At 53.6% G+C, this 12304-nt stretch overlaps 5 protein-coding genes across 5 annotated transcripts; 2 read left to right on the top strand and 3 right to left on the bottom strand.

The window, feature by feature from the left end:
* Positions 1 to 600: 600 nt before the first annotated feature.
* Positions 601 to 2403, bottom strand: PG997_002925 (uncharacterized protein; the record flags this gene model as incomplete). Its single annotated transcript, XM_066807240.1, has 5 exons — positions 601 to 682; positions 1322 to 1386; positions 1810 to 1868; positions 1960 to 1993; positions 2158 to 2403. The coding sequence occupies 5 exons, from the start codon at positions 2401 to 2403 to the stop codon at positions 601 to 603; spliced, it is 486 nt and encodes a 161-aa protein (XP_066670858.1).
* Positions 2404 to 2654: 251 nt separating this feature from the next.
* On the bottom strand, positions 2655 to 3527 carry PG997_002924 (uncharacterized protein; the record flags this gene model as incomplete). The annotated part of the gene is made up of 1 exon (XM_066807239.1): positions 2655 to 3527. One exon carries the CDS (start codon positions 3525 to 3527, stop codon positions 2655 to 2657), a length of 873 nt encoding a protein of 290 aa, XP_066670857.1.
* A 1529-nt stretch (positions 3528 to 5056) lies between these two features.
* On the bottom strand, positions 5057 to 5514 carry PG997_002923 (uncharacterized protein; the record flags this gene model as incomplete). The annotated part of the gene is made up of 2 exons (XM_066807238.1): positions 5057 to 5395; positions 5473 to 5514. 2 exons carry the CDS (start codon positions 5512 to 5514, stop codon positions 5057 to 5059), a joined length of 381 nt encoding a protein of 126 aa, XP_066670856.1.
* Positions 5515 to 6950: 1436 nt separating this feature from the next.
* PG997_002922 (Enoyl reductase LovC) lies at positions 6951 to 9298 on the top strand (the record flags this gene model as incomplete). The annotated part of the gene is made up of 2 exons (XM_066807237.1): positions 6951 to 7073; positions 8060 to 9298. 2 exons carry the CDS (start codon positions 6951 to 6953, stop codon positions 9296 to 9298), a joined length of 1362 nt encoding a protein of 453 aa, XP_066670855.1.
* Positions 9299 to 10106: 808 nt separating this feature from the next.
* Positions 10107 to 11944, top strand: PG997_002921 (uncharacterized protein; the record flags this gene model as incomplete). Its single annotated transcript, XM_066807236.1, has 5 exons — positions 10107 to 10450; positions 10495 to 10977; positions 11061 to 11124; positions 11184 to 11738; positions 11825 to 11944. 5 exons carry the CDS (start codon positions 10107 to 10109, stop codon positions 11942 to 11944), a joined length of 1566 nt encoding a protein of 521 aa, XP_066670854.1.
* Positions 11945 to 12304: the final 360 nt, after the last annotated feature.

Raw genomic sequence — 12304 nt, 5'->3', positions numbered from 1 at the left:
GGAATGCCGTCCGTCCAACCCTTTCCCCCCTACCAGAATGTTACGTTCCTCCCCCGCAAATAGGCATGCGTGCATTGCATGCACACTTACATATAAGCACATACAGCCTGCTACTGCTGCTGCTGCTTATTACCTACCTACTTTACTGTACAACATCCATCCGCCCCCCTCCCCTTCGGCACAGCTTGTTTCGTTCCCCGATTTGTAGGTAGGTAGGCAAGTAGCATTCCAGTTCCGTCTGACCAACAGGTCAAAAAGCCTTCTTTGGCGTCCAATGGAAGCCCCTTTACGCAGCAGCAACAGAAAGCCCAGCCTCGATCGCGATGAATGTCGCCGATCATACATGTATTGCACACACATACAGTCTAAATCGAATTGCCGGCACCGCATATTGTCTACTGCAGGAGTGTGAGTGGTAGTAGTAGTAGCAGCAGTGATAGTGTAAGCAAGAAGTATCAAAAGGGGAAACCACCCCATGACGTGAATTATATTCCTTGTTAATTCTCATTCGAAGAAAACTGTAAAAAGTCCGTTTTTGGGCATTCTCCAAAAACATCGTAAGATCCTAGCGCCAACTGCTGACTGACGAACCTGACTGACCTAACTTTGCCGTGTTACTTCTTTTGCTGTGCTTACCACCATTCTCATTGGCGTCAGGGGGTTGTATTTGTCCTTCCATATCCTGCGGGTCCCAAGAATTCGTCAGTAAAGTAAGGCGCGACGATACGAAGGGAGCAAGCAAACAAATACATCATGAAGTGGGAGGAAATACAAATAACACAGCCTCGAAACGTCAACAACGTATGAGGCATTATTTCAAAACCAAGGGATGAAAAGAAGAGGGTGATCAGATGTGAGATCGCGCGCGTGCAGTGTGCTCCAAGGCAGATTGGCAGGCATCGGCTGTTGAGATGACAAGATAGCCCGGGAGGGAAGAGAGTAGCAGTGCGCGACCGTTTCTCCCTAATGTTCCGGGCTGTTTGCGTGTATCTGGGCCACCAATCAAGCCCTGGACGGGTTGGAATGGGCACTCGCCCGCAGGGCCAACCACAGGCTATGGAAGCAAGAGGTACGATGGATGGGTGATGAGTGACCCCAGGTTGGATTGCGACCACCCCAAGAGGCCCTGCCCAAAAGGGGTGGGAAAACAAGGCGAATCGGCCAAGAAAAGGGCTGGGCCAATTAATAGCCTATCAACGCCCGCTGGCAGGTGTCATCTGCGACGGCCGTTCTGCAGGCCTCGGGCCGCGCCAATGACAAATGACGAAACGCTTATAGACGAAAAACAATAATAGAATCGAAGCTGGATAATGCGACTTACCATGTATTTCCTAGCGTCTTGTTTCCGTTTTGCTCGGCTAGCCGGTAGTACTTCGCGGCGGAATACTGCGGAGCGAGAGAAAAGCAAAAGCTGTCAGCCTCATGTGATAGATACCAAACCAGTTGGATGCGTGCGCAGCGGGCGTGGAGATCATGGCTTGCGCCGAGGGATCTGGAACCAGTGGGAGACCCCATGAGGCTTATTGATGCCCAACGTCGCCGTGATAAACATGACCCGCGATCCCTTGGATGCCTACAGGCTCAGCCTCCCACGGGCCCCGGGCCCATACGGAGGAATATCCCAAGCCACAGAGCCCGTAGGATCGAGGCTCCATCGTCCACTGGGACGCCGCCCGACCGCTGGTCCGCCTCCCAATGACGAGGAATGACATCTCGTCTTGGGTCACTGGCATCGACAAACAAAACGCCGGCGTTGGTTGCGTGATGTGAGATTGGGTAGGGGATCGGATCGCTTCATGCCCAACGTACCTTGTCCTTCTTGCAGCCAAAGCCCTCGACATAACACCAGGCAACCTCGTTCATGGCGTCTAGATCCGGACATCTCATCGTCAGCCGACCCGGGGAACTCGTAATCAAGGTCGATCGATCGATGATCCCTTCCTGGGTGCCAAAACTTACCCGTGTCTCCAAGATTCGCGGCAGTCTCATAGTACTAATGATTTGCGACCCAACGCGCGTTAGCGAGCTGAAACCACCCCTTTCCGGTAAAACATCGCCCTTCGGCTGCGGGCGGCAGCAGTCTGCTCTTGCTATTGCAAGGGAACAACAGCCTAACAAGGAAGGAAGGCTATGAAGATGATCATGATGCCGACTCACCTGTTTCGCTGCGACCGAATCTTTAGGGATACCCCATCCATGACGGAAGCAGTTGGCCAGTTCGAAGATGGCCAGAACGAGCTCGCCCTTGGCCGCGCCCCCTTTCTTCATGCCGGCCTGCAGTGCCAGGTTCTCGACCAAGGCGGCATTGGACGCCGCCGCCGAGAGGAAGGTGATGGCGCGTTCAGGGTCTGGCGTGCATCCCCAGCCGTGCCTGATGTGATTCCAAAAACAGGTTGTTAGCATTTGTCAGCCCCGGAGGCTCTCGCAGGATGATATCATGATAGGTCGGATCCCAATCAATAGATAGATTGGAACGCCTCAAGTTTTGCAATAGGCAGCATCAACACCACATCCACCACCACCACCAACACCACCAGCTTTGCCCAATGGGTCACGTCTACTACGACTGAAATCATGTGTCCAGAGGCTCGGGTCCGCTCTGTGTACTTCCTGGAGGACTACTGACCGTAATGCAAGCCCGTAAAGCACTTGGCTCAGGGGGTTGTTAGCCCCATTGGGATCCGCCAGAATGCCAAACTTGACCGTAGACTGCTCCAACTGCCCTTCCTCGTGTAGCCGTATCGCCTCCTGAATGTCGGCGTCGATCTGCTGGGACGACACCTTCCGCTCGTTGGTGGGCCTCGGCTCGTTGCCCGCCGCCGCCGTCGTGATGGTGGGGATCCCCTGTCGCCGTTGTACTCGGCGCCGATGTTGAGCGGCGGCAGCTCGTACGGGTTCTGCTTCTCGGCGAGCGGGCTGGGCGTCACCGACCCCGAGCGGCTGCGGGCCTGCTCGGCCTGCTGGGCCAAGATGGTGGCGCGCGCCTCCCATTCGGGCTCGGCGGCGTCGGGCGGCAGGTTGATCGTCGGCAGGTTCTCGGGCACGAACTCGGAGGTGCTCGTCCGGCGCGAGGACGACGACCCGATGTGCAGCCGTTGCGACAGGCGCCTTCCCACCGTATCCTTCGGCCTTAACGAGTTGTTCTGCTGCTGCTGCTGCTGCTGCTGCTGCTGGCGCTGCTGTGGCAGTTGCGGCGACGGGAGTGGGGGAGAAGGCGAAGCGGAAGCGTCGGCGAAGGGATCCGCCTTATTGCTGTTCGGGCTCGCGGCGCTGTTGCCGCGCGACCGGCTCTTGAAGACGTCGAGGCTGCGTCGGGGTTTGGCGGCGGGTGCGGCGGCCAGGGAGGAGTCCTTGGCCGTCTGGTACTCGTCTTCGGGGGCGGGCGGGAAGATGCGCTCCTCGGTATGGGTGTCGGATCGGATGAAGGTAAACTCTGGCGCGGCCAGTCTGCCCACTGTCTCGGTCGCATCGGCCGAATAACCTTCGGACAGCCGATCCTTCTTCTTTAGCATGTCACGGAGCCCCATGTTGTTCGCGAAAGTTTGTTTGTGCAGCAAATGCTAAGTATGTTTATAGTTTCTGGCGCGAGCGAGGAAGATAGAGCGAGATAGAGCGAGACGCATGCAGCGAGACAGAGCGAGGGAGAGGATGTAAGCAAGACGCGGGCGTTCTGTTCGGGACTGGACTGGTCCTAGTCCTAGAGAGCCAATTGATGGTTTCCAAGGTTATGGGTAATTGCGACGCGCGCGAGAGCGGGAGAGCCGGGACGAATATATTATATATGTACCGGGACTGGAATGAGGCGCAACACTATATTAATAACAGGATCAAGTACAGGCTAACGAGGACGCTGCATTGAGCGGTGGTGCTGTCGGTCGCATGTTGCTGCTGCTTGCATTTGCCTTGCCTTGCCTTGTTTTTGTAAAAGAAGGAGATGGCGCAACCCTGTTTGAGTGTGTGTGTGTTGGATCCCTCTCCCTTCGCCTTATCCCGCGAAGTCATTTTCAGCTGCTCCTGCCCAGTCCATGCAGTCCCCAGTGCCTGCCCGCTGGGAGTCATTAGTGATCCCTGAGCAGTCCCAGCAGTCCCGCGAACCCCGCCTCTACTTAAGTGTTCATTCCAAGGCAACTGGGTCTCTTTTGAGGGGCACTACTGTGGCTGAGCCAGCCCCCCGAGCGAGACGCTTGCATCCCCCGCCGGCCGCTAATGAACCGCTAGCTTTTGTGTGCCGAGACTCTGCTTGGACGCTTTCAACAAACGCCGGCGCCTACTTGTGTCAACCTTCGACCACTCACGTACAGTATATCATTCTCGTTGATATTAGACGCTGGGATCGAACTGCTTCGCGAAATGCAGGAACCGAGACATGCCGCTGAGACTCGAGCAAAGAGCTGTGGCAGTGTTCGTGGACATGTTCTTTGGTGAATCTCGTAGCAGGTACTAGGCCCTGGGTCAGAATTGGGCGAGTACCGTCTCCTCATAATCACGCCATACCCGATGTTCCCGGTTCCTTCTAGAAGGCACAGGCACAGGGAGAACTTGCATCACATTCGACGCAATAATTGGCGATCGTATACTTGGTATATGAATATGCGAACTTCACCGGCTGCATCAGTCTTTGGCTCTAGAACTGTGGGATGTGATGGCGACCCAAATAGGGGTAAGCACCAACAGCGATGACATGAAAGGAAGGCGATATGCAACCAACGATGATGGCGATCCTATAAGAACAACCAGTTGCATTTTATCATTGATTTTGAGGATCTATTAGCCCCCATCATTCCTGTATATACGTCAAATTGGTAGCAGCGGACGTTGGGAGGAATTCCATGTATCAATGGTTTGAGTCAAGTCGCTTGATAACCTATGTCGATGAAGCCAGTCATGAACTTGCACCAAGTAGCGGGTATATATTCATAGTAATGGTAACTTCTCCAATTCCACATCTGGTTCCTGCTGGAAGCTCTTCTTCCTCTTCTTCTTCCTTGTGTTCTCCGGCTTCTTCGACCTGTCCACCAACCCCCTCCACCGCCGCCAGAACTCCTCGAGCAGCACCTCATTCAACGATTGTAACTCCACCCCGCCTGACGTCGCTGCCTGAGATGTCGACCGAGGTGCTGCCATCCGGGTTCTTCTTAACTCCGTCGACGCTCGATCCATCCTGGCCGTCGATGACCGTCAGCCCGCCGCCCGTGAGCTTCAGGGGCTGCCCGTTGACGACGATGGACTCGCTGTTGATCTCGTCGGCCGTCTGGAGGCCGCCGGAAGCCGTCACGATCTCGCCGACCCCGCCGCTGATGGTCCCGTCGCCGAGGAGGACGCCGTGGCCGCTGACCGTTGTCCGCTTGTCGGCGGCGGTGGCGATGGTGTCTTGTGGGGTGATGGGGGACCTGCCCTCCAGTCCGGCTGGCGGGGGCAAGGGGTGGCGCTGATGGGGGCGATCACGAGAGAGGTCGCGAGGAGTAGTCGTACACAGAACAGTCCAAAGCGGTAGTGGCTGATGTTGGTCGACATTATACTCAAAGGTAATAATAACCGTAAGGGGAAGTTGACTGTATAGCAATGTGGTATTATTGTTCGTTGATTCTTCCGCATGCCCTGAGGAAATGGCCAGGAGGCCGTAAATATATAGACAGTGCTGCTCTTCTCATCATATGTCCCCAAATGTTTCGTTTCTTGGTCAGGGATGCTATACCGATGTGAAGCTCGTTGGCATACATCCTGATGTTTCAGCTGATCCCAGATCGCACATGTGGTGTTTACACGTTCTTGGCGACGAGCAGTTGCCTCGAGATTATCACGCCGAATCTTGTCGCCGCCTGAACGAGGATCAGGCCAGACTCTGGGAAGCCTTGAGAGACTAGGAGCTTGACAGAACGTACGTGGCTCCTCTGCCTCAGCGATGCTCATCTTTGGTTCGTCCGTAGAATGATGTGCGACATGCTTGCCCCTGTTTCCCCTCCAGACAATTGCTTGGCGATCGTTCGAGATGCCACAATGTCTCGCTTCAGAGCTTCTTGATACCACGAGTTAATGCACATGAAGTCCTCATGCCTTTCTCAGGACATTAAGGCTAAGGCACGTTAGGGTCAGTGGCTGTACATTACCTGCTCGCCAAAGCCAGCTACTAGTGCACATGTCTATAACTGCCATGCGAGTCAAGATGGAAGTGAAGTTTTGCCGTCGTCCGAAACTGTGCTGCGTCTCATATTGCAAATCTTCTACACATGACAGGCAAGAGTTCATCGAATGTTGATTGGGATGACATATCATAGATTACCTCAAAGCAAAATACATTTGGCCATTTGCCAACAGGATTTAAGACGATACTATTCAGATGGCCAATACACTCAACAGCCAAGGCAACAGAATAGGGTCCATGTTCAATCCAGACTAAGTCAAGTAGGGTTCTGGTCTGCCGCGAAAACTCATCGGACGAGACTGCGCCTTGCTGGGCCAACGTAACTGGGCAATTTCTCACCATGTTTGGCTTGCTATGACCAATATCATTTGATTTATGGGACATGACCTGGCAGTTATTGAATACGTCAGGCCGGAGTGGTACTACGACACACGACTTCGGGCGATGAGAGTGCTTTGAATATGCAATACGAATATCTAGATGGTAGGCTGGCACTTGCCCTAAGTCGCTGGATAGCACCAGAACACCTAAGGGGATCTTGCTACCACTCATGTCTAGTGCTTGCTTCACCTGACTCGTCTATTGGGTAGATACTGTCACGCTCCAAACAACAGGCAATCAGTAGATAGACGCGTTGGACCATTCACGATTGGTGACTACCATGGACTTGCTCGAGCACATAAATATGCTTTCAAAGATACCAGAAGCTGGAAGTCCTGCCTCGTGGGTAACACTACCAAAGACATTCCCGCGACTCACTTCAAGGATAAGTATGGCAACGTGCTGGTCGAAGGGGAGTTGCTTCAAGATGGCGTTCTCCACATCAAAAGCCAACTGGTCTTTCCCTTGCACTCTCCCAAGGCCCGAGCTGTTCTGGCTGGAACCTGTAAAGACAGCTTACGTTGCGCATACATATCAGAAGCAAGATACAGTACATATGAGGCCACGATTAAGCGATGCGAGATCAAAGAAATACCCAAAAGGAATTGATTTCCCAGCGTCACTCGTCAGTTCGTTTAACATTCTAGACTCACCAAGTCTACTGCTGCTACGCTCCATTAGTCTGCTCTTACAGTAACGGTTGGACATATTATTATAGATACATCTCAGTCTGGTAGACAGATCTGCTTGACAAGAGTCTCGATTACGACTCAAGTTTCTCGGTTGCCAATAAAATACAGTATCCAGCTGATCAGTGCCTCATGGTGTCCGCTACGGCATCTCACGTTCCAGTCATAAACAACTTAGATAAATTACTCGTTGAGTGGGTAGATAGAATTACTCTCCTTGTTTGGAAGATGGAAAGTCATTGTGATGGCAGCGATCTTTTTCTTGAAATGTTGCCCTGAGGTGAGTTTCACGCTGCAGTGGATTGTTGCCCTGCAACCCCTATTCATCACCTCAGCCAGATAGGCGAGATTGGGCAGTCCCTAAATACATATCTGTTTCTATAGGGTGTATGTTATTTGTAGGTTAGGTAAATAGTTGGTCTGCTAGAGGCCCTGGTAGAATTTCTTAATTCCCTATTGTTGCCTATTGTTCCCCAGCTCCCCCTCAGGTGCCAATGATTCCTACCTATGGATTGTGGTAGAAGGCCAAAACCGTGCCAACCACCTGTGAATGCAAAGACTTCTTGCATTCAATCTTGGGGTTGACCACCACCGCTGTGGACTTCTATCAAACATTATTTAAGCACTCAAGGTCCTCAACTTCGATCTTCAAGCTTCTCACCAAAACACAAAAAAATCTAACTGTGTTCTTCCCAACTTCCTTGACGACCGTTTTCTCCTCCAAACACATCGTCTTCCCACCCTCAACACTCTTTACAAAAATATTGAGAGTAATTACATCTTCCCAAGCCATCGCACATCAATAATTGAAGATGGCTTCATTCAACCAACCCCCACTGGTCAAGAGAGCCCCAACGAGCAACTGGTTTATAACCCGAGCATCTGGTCGCCCCAGATCAACCCGCCGCCTGGCCTAGGCAACGCTGCTCAGGCCAACCCGCCGCCGCCTGGTCTAGGCAACGCCTACCAAGTCAACCCGTCGCCTGGCTTGGGTAATGGCTACCAGGTCAGCTCCCGGCCTGGCCTGGGTAATGCCACCCAGATCAACCCCCCGCCTGGCTTTGGCGACTTCAACGTCGCTGGCGGCCAGTCTCAACGCAGCGGCAACTACCCAGGCGTCGGAAACGTCGGCTACCCGGCACCCAACGACATCTGGCGACCTCGTCCCGAGCCGAGCAACTTCGTTCAGCAGTACCCAGAGGCCACTAACCCCACGGGCCAGTATCCCGAGCGCCTCAACAACTGGCAGCAGTACCCCGGATCGAATGCCGGCATGAACCAGCCTCCTGTATCCAGTGCCGTCGGCCAACCTCGCGAGCTCAGCGGCTTCACTGGCCAGCAACCTCGGGCCAATAACACAGTCGGTTATCGTCATGGTAAAAACGCTGTCGGTCAACAGCGGCGCGCCGCCTACCCCCTCGAGCAGCAATCGATCCGAACGCAGGCCGCGCCAGCAACGAGCCCCCTGGAGTATGATCCCAACTTCACGTTCTCCGAGAACTACAAGGGATCTCGCCTGTCTCGAAGCAACTTCTCGGCCAATGTGAGCGACCAGGAGAATTGCAGCGTCTTTATCCGCGGCCTGCCGCCGACCTGCACGCCCGACATGCTCTTGCGCAACATTCGAGGATGCGGTACAAAGGTCTTTGCTCTGCACATTAACGAGCCCGACCGGAAGAACCCTGACCACTGCGCGGCCAAGCTGGTCTTCTTTGAGCCGCACGGAGTAGACTGGCTGTGGGAGCAGATTGAAGCTGGCACATTCATCGTCGCCGATGAGAACGGCGTCGAGTACAAGCCGAACGCCTGTCCGAACAAGATTCGATCGGCTCCGATCAGCAGCGAGGACCAGCGCACTCGCGTCCTCCTGATCTCAGGTCCGGCCTCCGTTGTCTCCGCCGAGAGCCTCAACCGGTTCTTCAAGGCCAATTTCCGCTACGAGGTGGACTGCGTCTACACAGCGTACGAGGACCCCAACTGGCGCGCGATGGAGTTCCATTTCTCTTCTGCACGCAACCAGTGCGACAATGCGGTCAAGGCACTCAATCGCCTGGCTTTTTCTGGACCAGGACCTTTCGGACCCTAGGAAGACACCGAAGACTGGCGCCAGATCCAGTTCCAGTACGGCCCTGACCCTTGCGCTTAGGTTATGTCCAGAGGAAATCATAACCATGCCATGATTATGTAAGGAATCGAGAATATGGGGACAAGGGGTTATGAGATGAAGTCAGCAAGCACAGCCAGCAATACTCTTGCCCTTCACAAGTTGCAATGAATCACGAAACAAATACAGACAGTTCCCATCCCGAAGCAACTACAACCTCACCCCATAGATAATTAATAAAAGGGCAAAGACGCCTTATCTTACTTGCTGGATGCATGGAATCGTGACTGACCTGACCTGCATATCAACTATTGTAGATCTTCATGTGATACCCTCGCCAGCCTTTGGCAAACAATGCATCCAACATCTTCGACCCCGCACGAAGTTGACGATCTTGGAATGACTGACTGTTTCGAGTAAATACTAACCGACAACTGCGGGGATGGATCTATGCCGTTGGCACATCATCGCGTTGATTCGCCATCGCTTCCCGTGCAGGTACGGGATGGAGGTGGAAAATGTCGGATGATTGGAGGCTTTATCATCTGAAAGCTGCATTTTCTCTAACGGTTTTATGCATGATCGGAACAGGGTTGCCGCCCGTTCTCTAGCCGCATAAAGGTGAGCGCGGGATCCTTCTGCTATCGAGTCAATCAAGAACTCATGAGCTTCCTTTTGTTCATAATAAAGAAATTTAGTTGCCCAGTTCTCTTTCCCGCCCAACTCCTACTACATCCATTAACGGTTACCTTACTTGTCTGTCCTTCGAGCGAATCAAGAATCAACCGCTATGGCTCTCCTGGACCTCGACCTCGACAAGACAGGCATAGCCCTCGTCGCACTCGCGGCCCTGGTGCTGTGCTACAGCGTACAAGCCGTGGTGACCTGGCACCGCCTGCGTCACATCCCCGGCCCGTTCCTAGCCTCCTTCTCCTACCTTTGGCTCGGCAAGGTGACCCGGAGCACGCGACAGTGGCACATCTACCGCGACCTGCCCAAGCAGTACAGCAGCTCGTTGGTGCGAGTCGGGCCCAATGAGATCAGCACCGACGACCCGGAAATCATCCGGAAAGTGTCGGCTGTGCGCAGCCCCTATGGCAAGGACTCCTGGTATGACGATTGCGGATATCATGTGTAAAGAACCCTGAAAGGAGAGTATGTGTTGATGGTTGGTTTAGGTATATGGGATCGCGATTCAATCCCTACGAAGACACCATGTTCACCACCCTGGACATCGCCGCGCACGACAAGCAAAAAGCCAAGACGGCCTCCGCCTACTCGGGCCGCGACACGACAGCCCTAGAAGATGGCGTGGACGACCACGTCAAGGAGCTAGTCGCACTGATCAGACGGAAGTACCTGAACAAAGAGGATAAAGGCAGTGGTGGTCACCAAGAGTCGAACCGTCTGCTCGACTTTTCCAAGATCATCAGCTTCTTTACCATGGACGTCATCACCCGGGCCGGGTTCGGCCAAGAATTCGGCTACCTGAAATCCGACGAGGACCTGCACGACTTCCTGCGCAGCGTGAGGGAAAACTGGTCCGTGATCGCCGTCACGCTTGATGTGCCCTGGATACGGAACGTGTTGTATTCGAACTGGTTTCTGCGGTGGTTTGGGCCCCGAACGACGGACAAGGCCGGCATGGGGAAAGTCATGGCGTAAGTGAAGACAATTCGCAAGGACACCTAATTCCTACTTAGCAGCGAAAAAACCACGGCTTACACGGTTGTTCATCTTGAAGAGTAGCAGAGAAACTTGTAGGCGACCGTTTTCGTCCCGACTCAAAGAAGCAGAGAGATATGCTGGTATACACTCCTTTGCTTCCCATTTGATTTGATGTTGGAACTGACAGCGACTTGAACAGGGCGCCTTCATGGCCCACGGCCTGACTCAGAAAGAGTGTGAAACCGAAGGGCTCTTCATGGTGGTCGCAGGCAGCGACACGACCGCCTCAGTCGTCAGGAGCACCATGCTCCACCTCATGAGCAGTCCGCGAATCTACAACAAGCTAAAGCGCGAGATCCGGAAAGCGGTAGACGAAGGGAGGGCATCCAGTCCCATCACGTTCGAAGAGGCCAAGGGCATCTCCTACCTCCAAGCTGTCATCTACGAGGGTCTCCGTATACGCGCACCAGCCCCCGGGCTCTACCCCAAGACCGTACCACCGGGAGGCGACTGGATCCATGGCAAATTCATCCCAGAAGGAACGGCTATCGGCATGAACGCGGCCGCGTTGACGCGTTCCAAGGCCCTCTTTGGAGATGACGCAGACCTCTTCCGGCCTGAACGGTTCGAGGAGGTCGACGCGGCCGCGCGTACTAAGCTGGAGAACCTATCCGAGCTGGTCTTTGGCTATGGCCGAACCATGTGTGCTGGAAAGCCCATCGCTTTCATGGAGCTCAACAAGGTCTATTTCGAGGTAAGTGTGTGCGTGGGCTGTTGGGATGTGTCATGTCTTTCTTGACCGGCTCAGGGGGTCCGTCCACGCTAACTTGCTTCTACTAGCTGCTTCGTGCTTTCGACTTTCAGCTGGCCAATCCCTCCAAGCCGTGGGATAGCAAGAGCTACGCCGTGTGGGTTGAGGAGAACATGTGGGTGAGTGTAACTGAGACGTCAAGTACATAGGGTGTGTATGTGTCTGTAGATCAGAGTCTCTGGATGTCGTATGTTATGTTATGTACCTGCATTAAATTTAGAAGTGATCATCATTGGGGCACCTAATCAAATACCGATATTTCTTTTGGAACCGGCTGTAGTGTAACACATTTTCACCGTCTTGTGTAGCCTTACGGCACACCGACAATGCAGGCTGGGCGGGTGTGCGACGCGGAGTTGAGGATTCGATGGAGGGGAGTTCACATACCGATGAAGGAATGGGTGGTACGTCTCAGCTGAAGAGAACAAAAAATAAAATGAAATAAAACACGTAGATTCTCATATGCACGCAAAGTGCATTCGAGATCTTAGTGGCTGAACCCTAGCGCC

The sequence above is a fragment of the Apiospora hydei genome, assembly GCF_038363865.1.
Source record: "Apiospora hydei strain CBS 114990 chromosome Unknown utg000004l_segment0_segment0, whole genome shotgun sequence".
NCBI lineage: Eukaryota > Fungi > Ascomycota > Sordariomycetes > Amphisphaeriales > Apiosporaceae > Apiospora > Apiospora hydei.
Note: the sequence above shows the minus strand (reverse complement) of the source record. Positions and strands in the feature narration are given on the sequence as shown.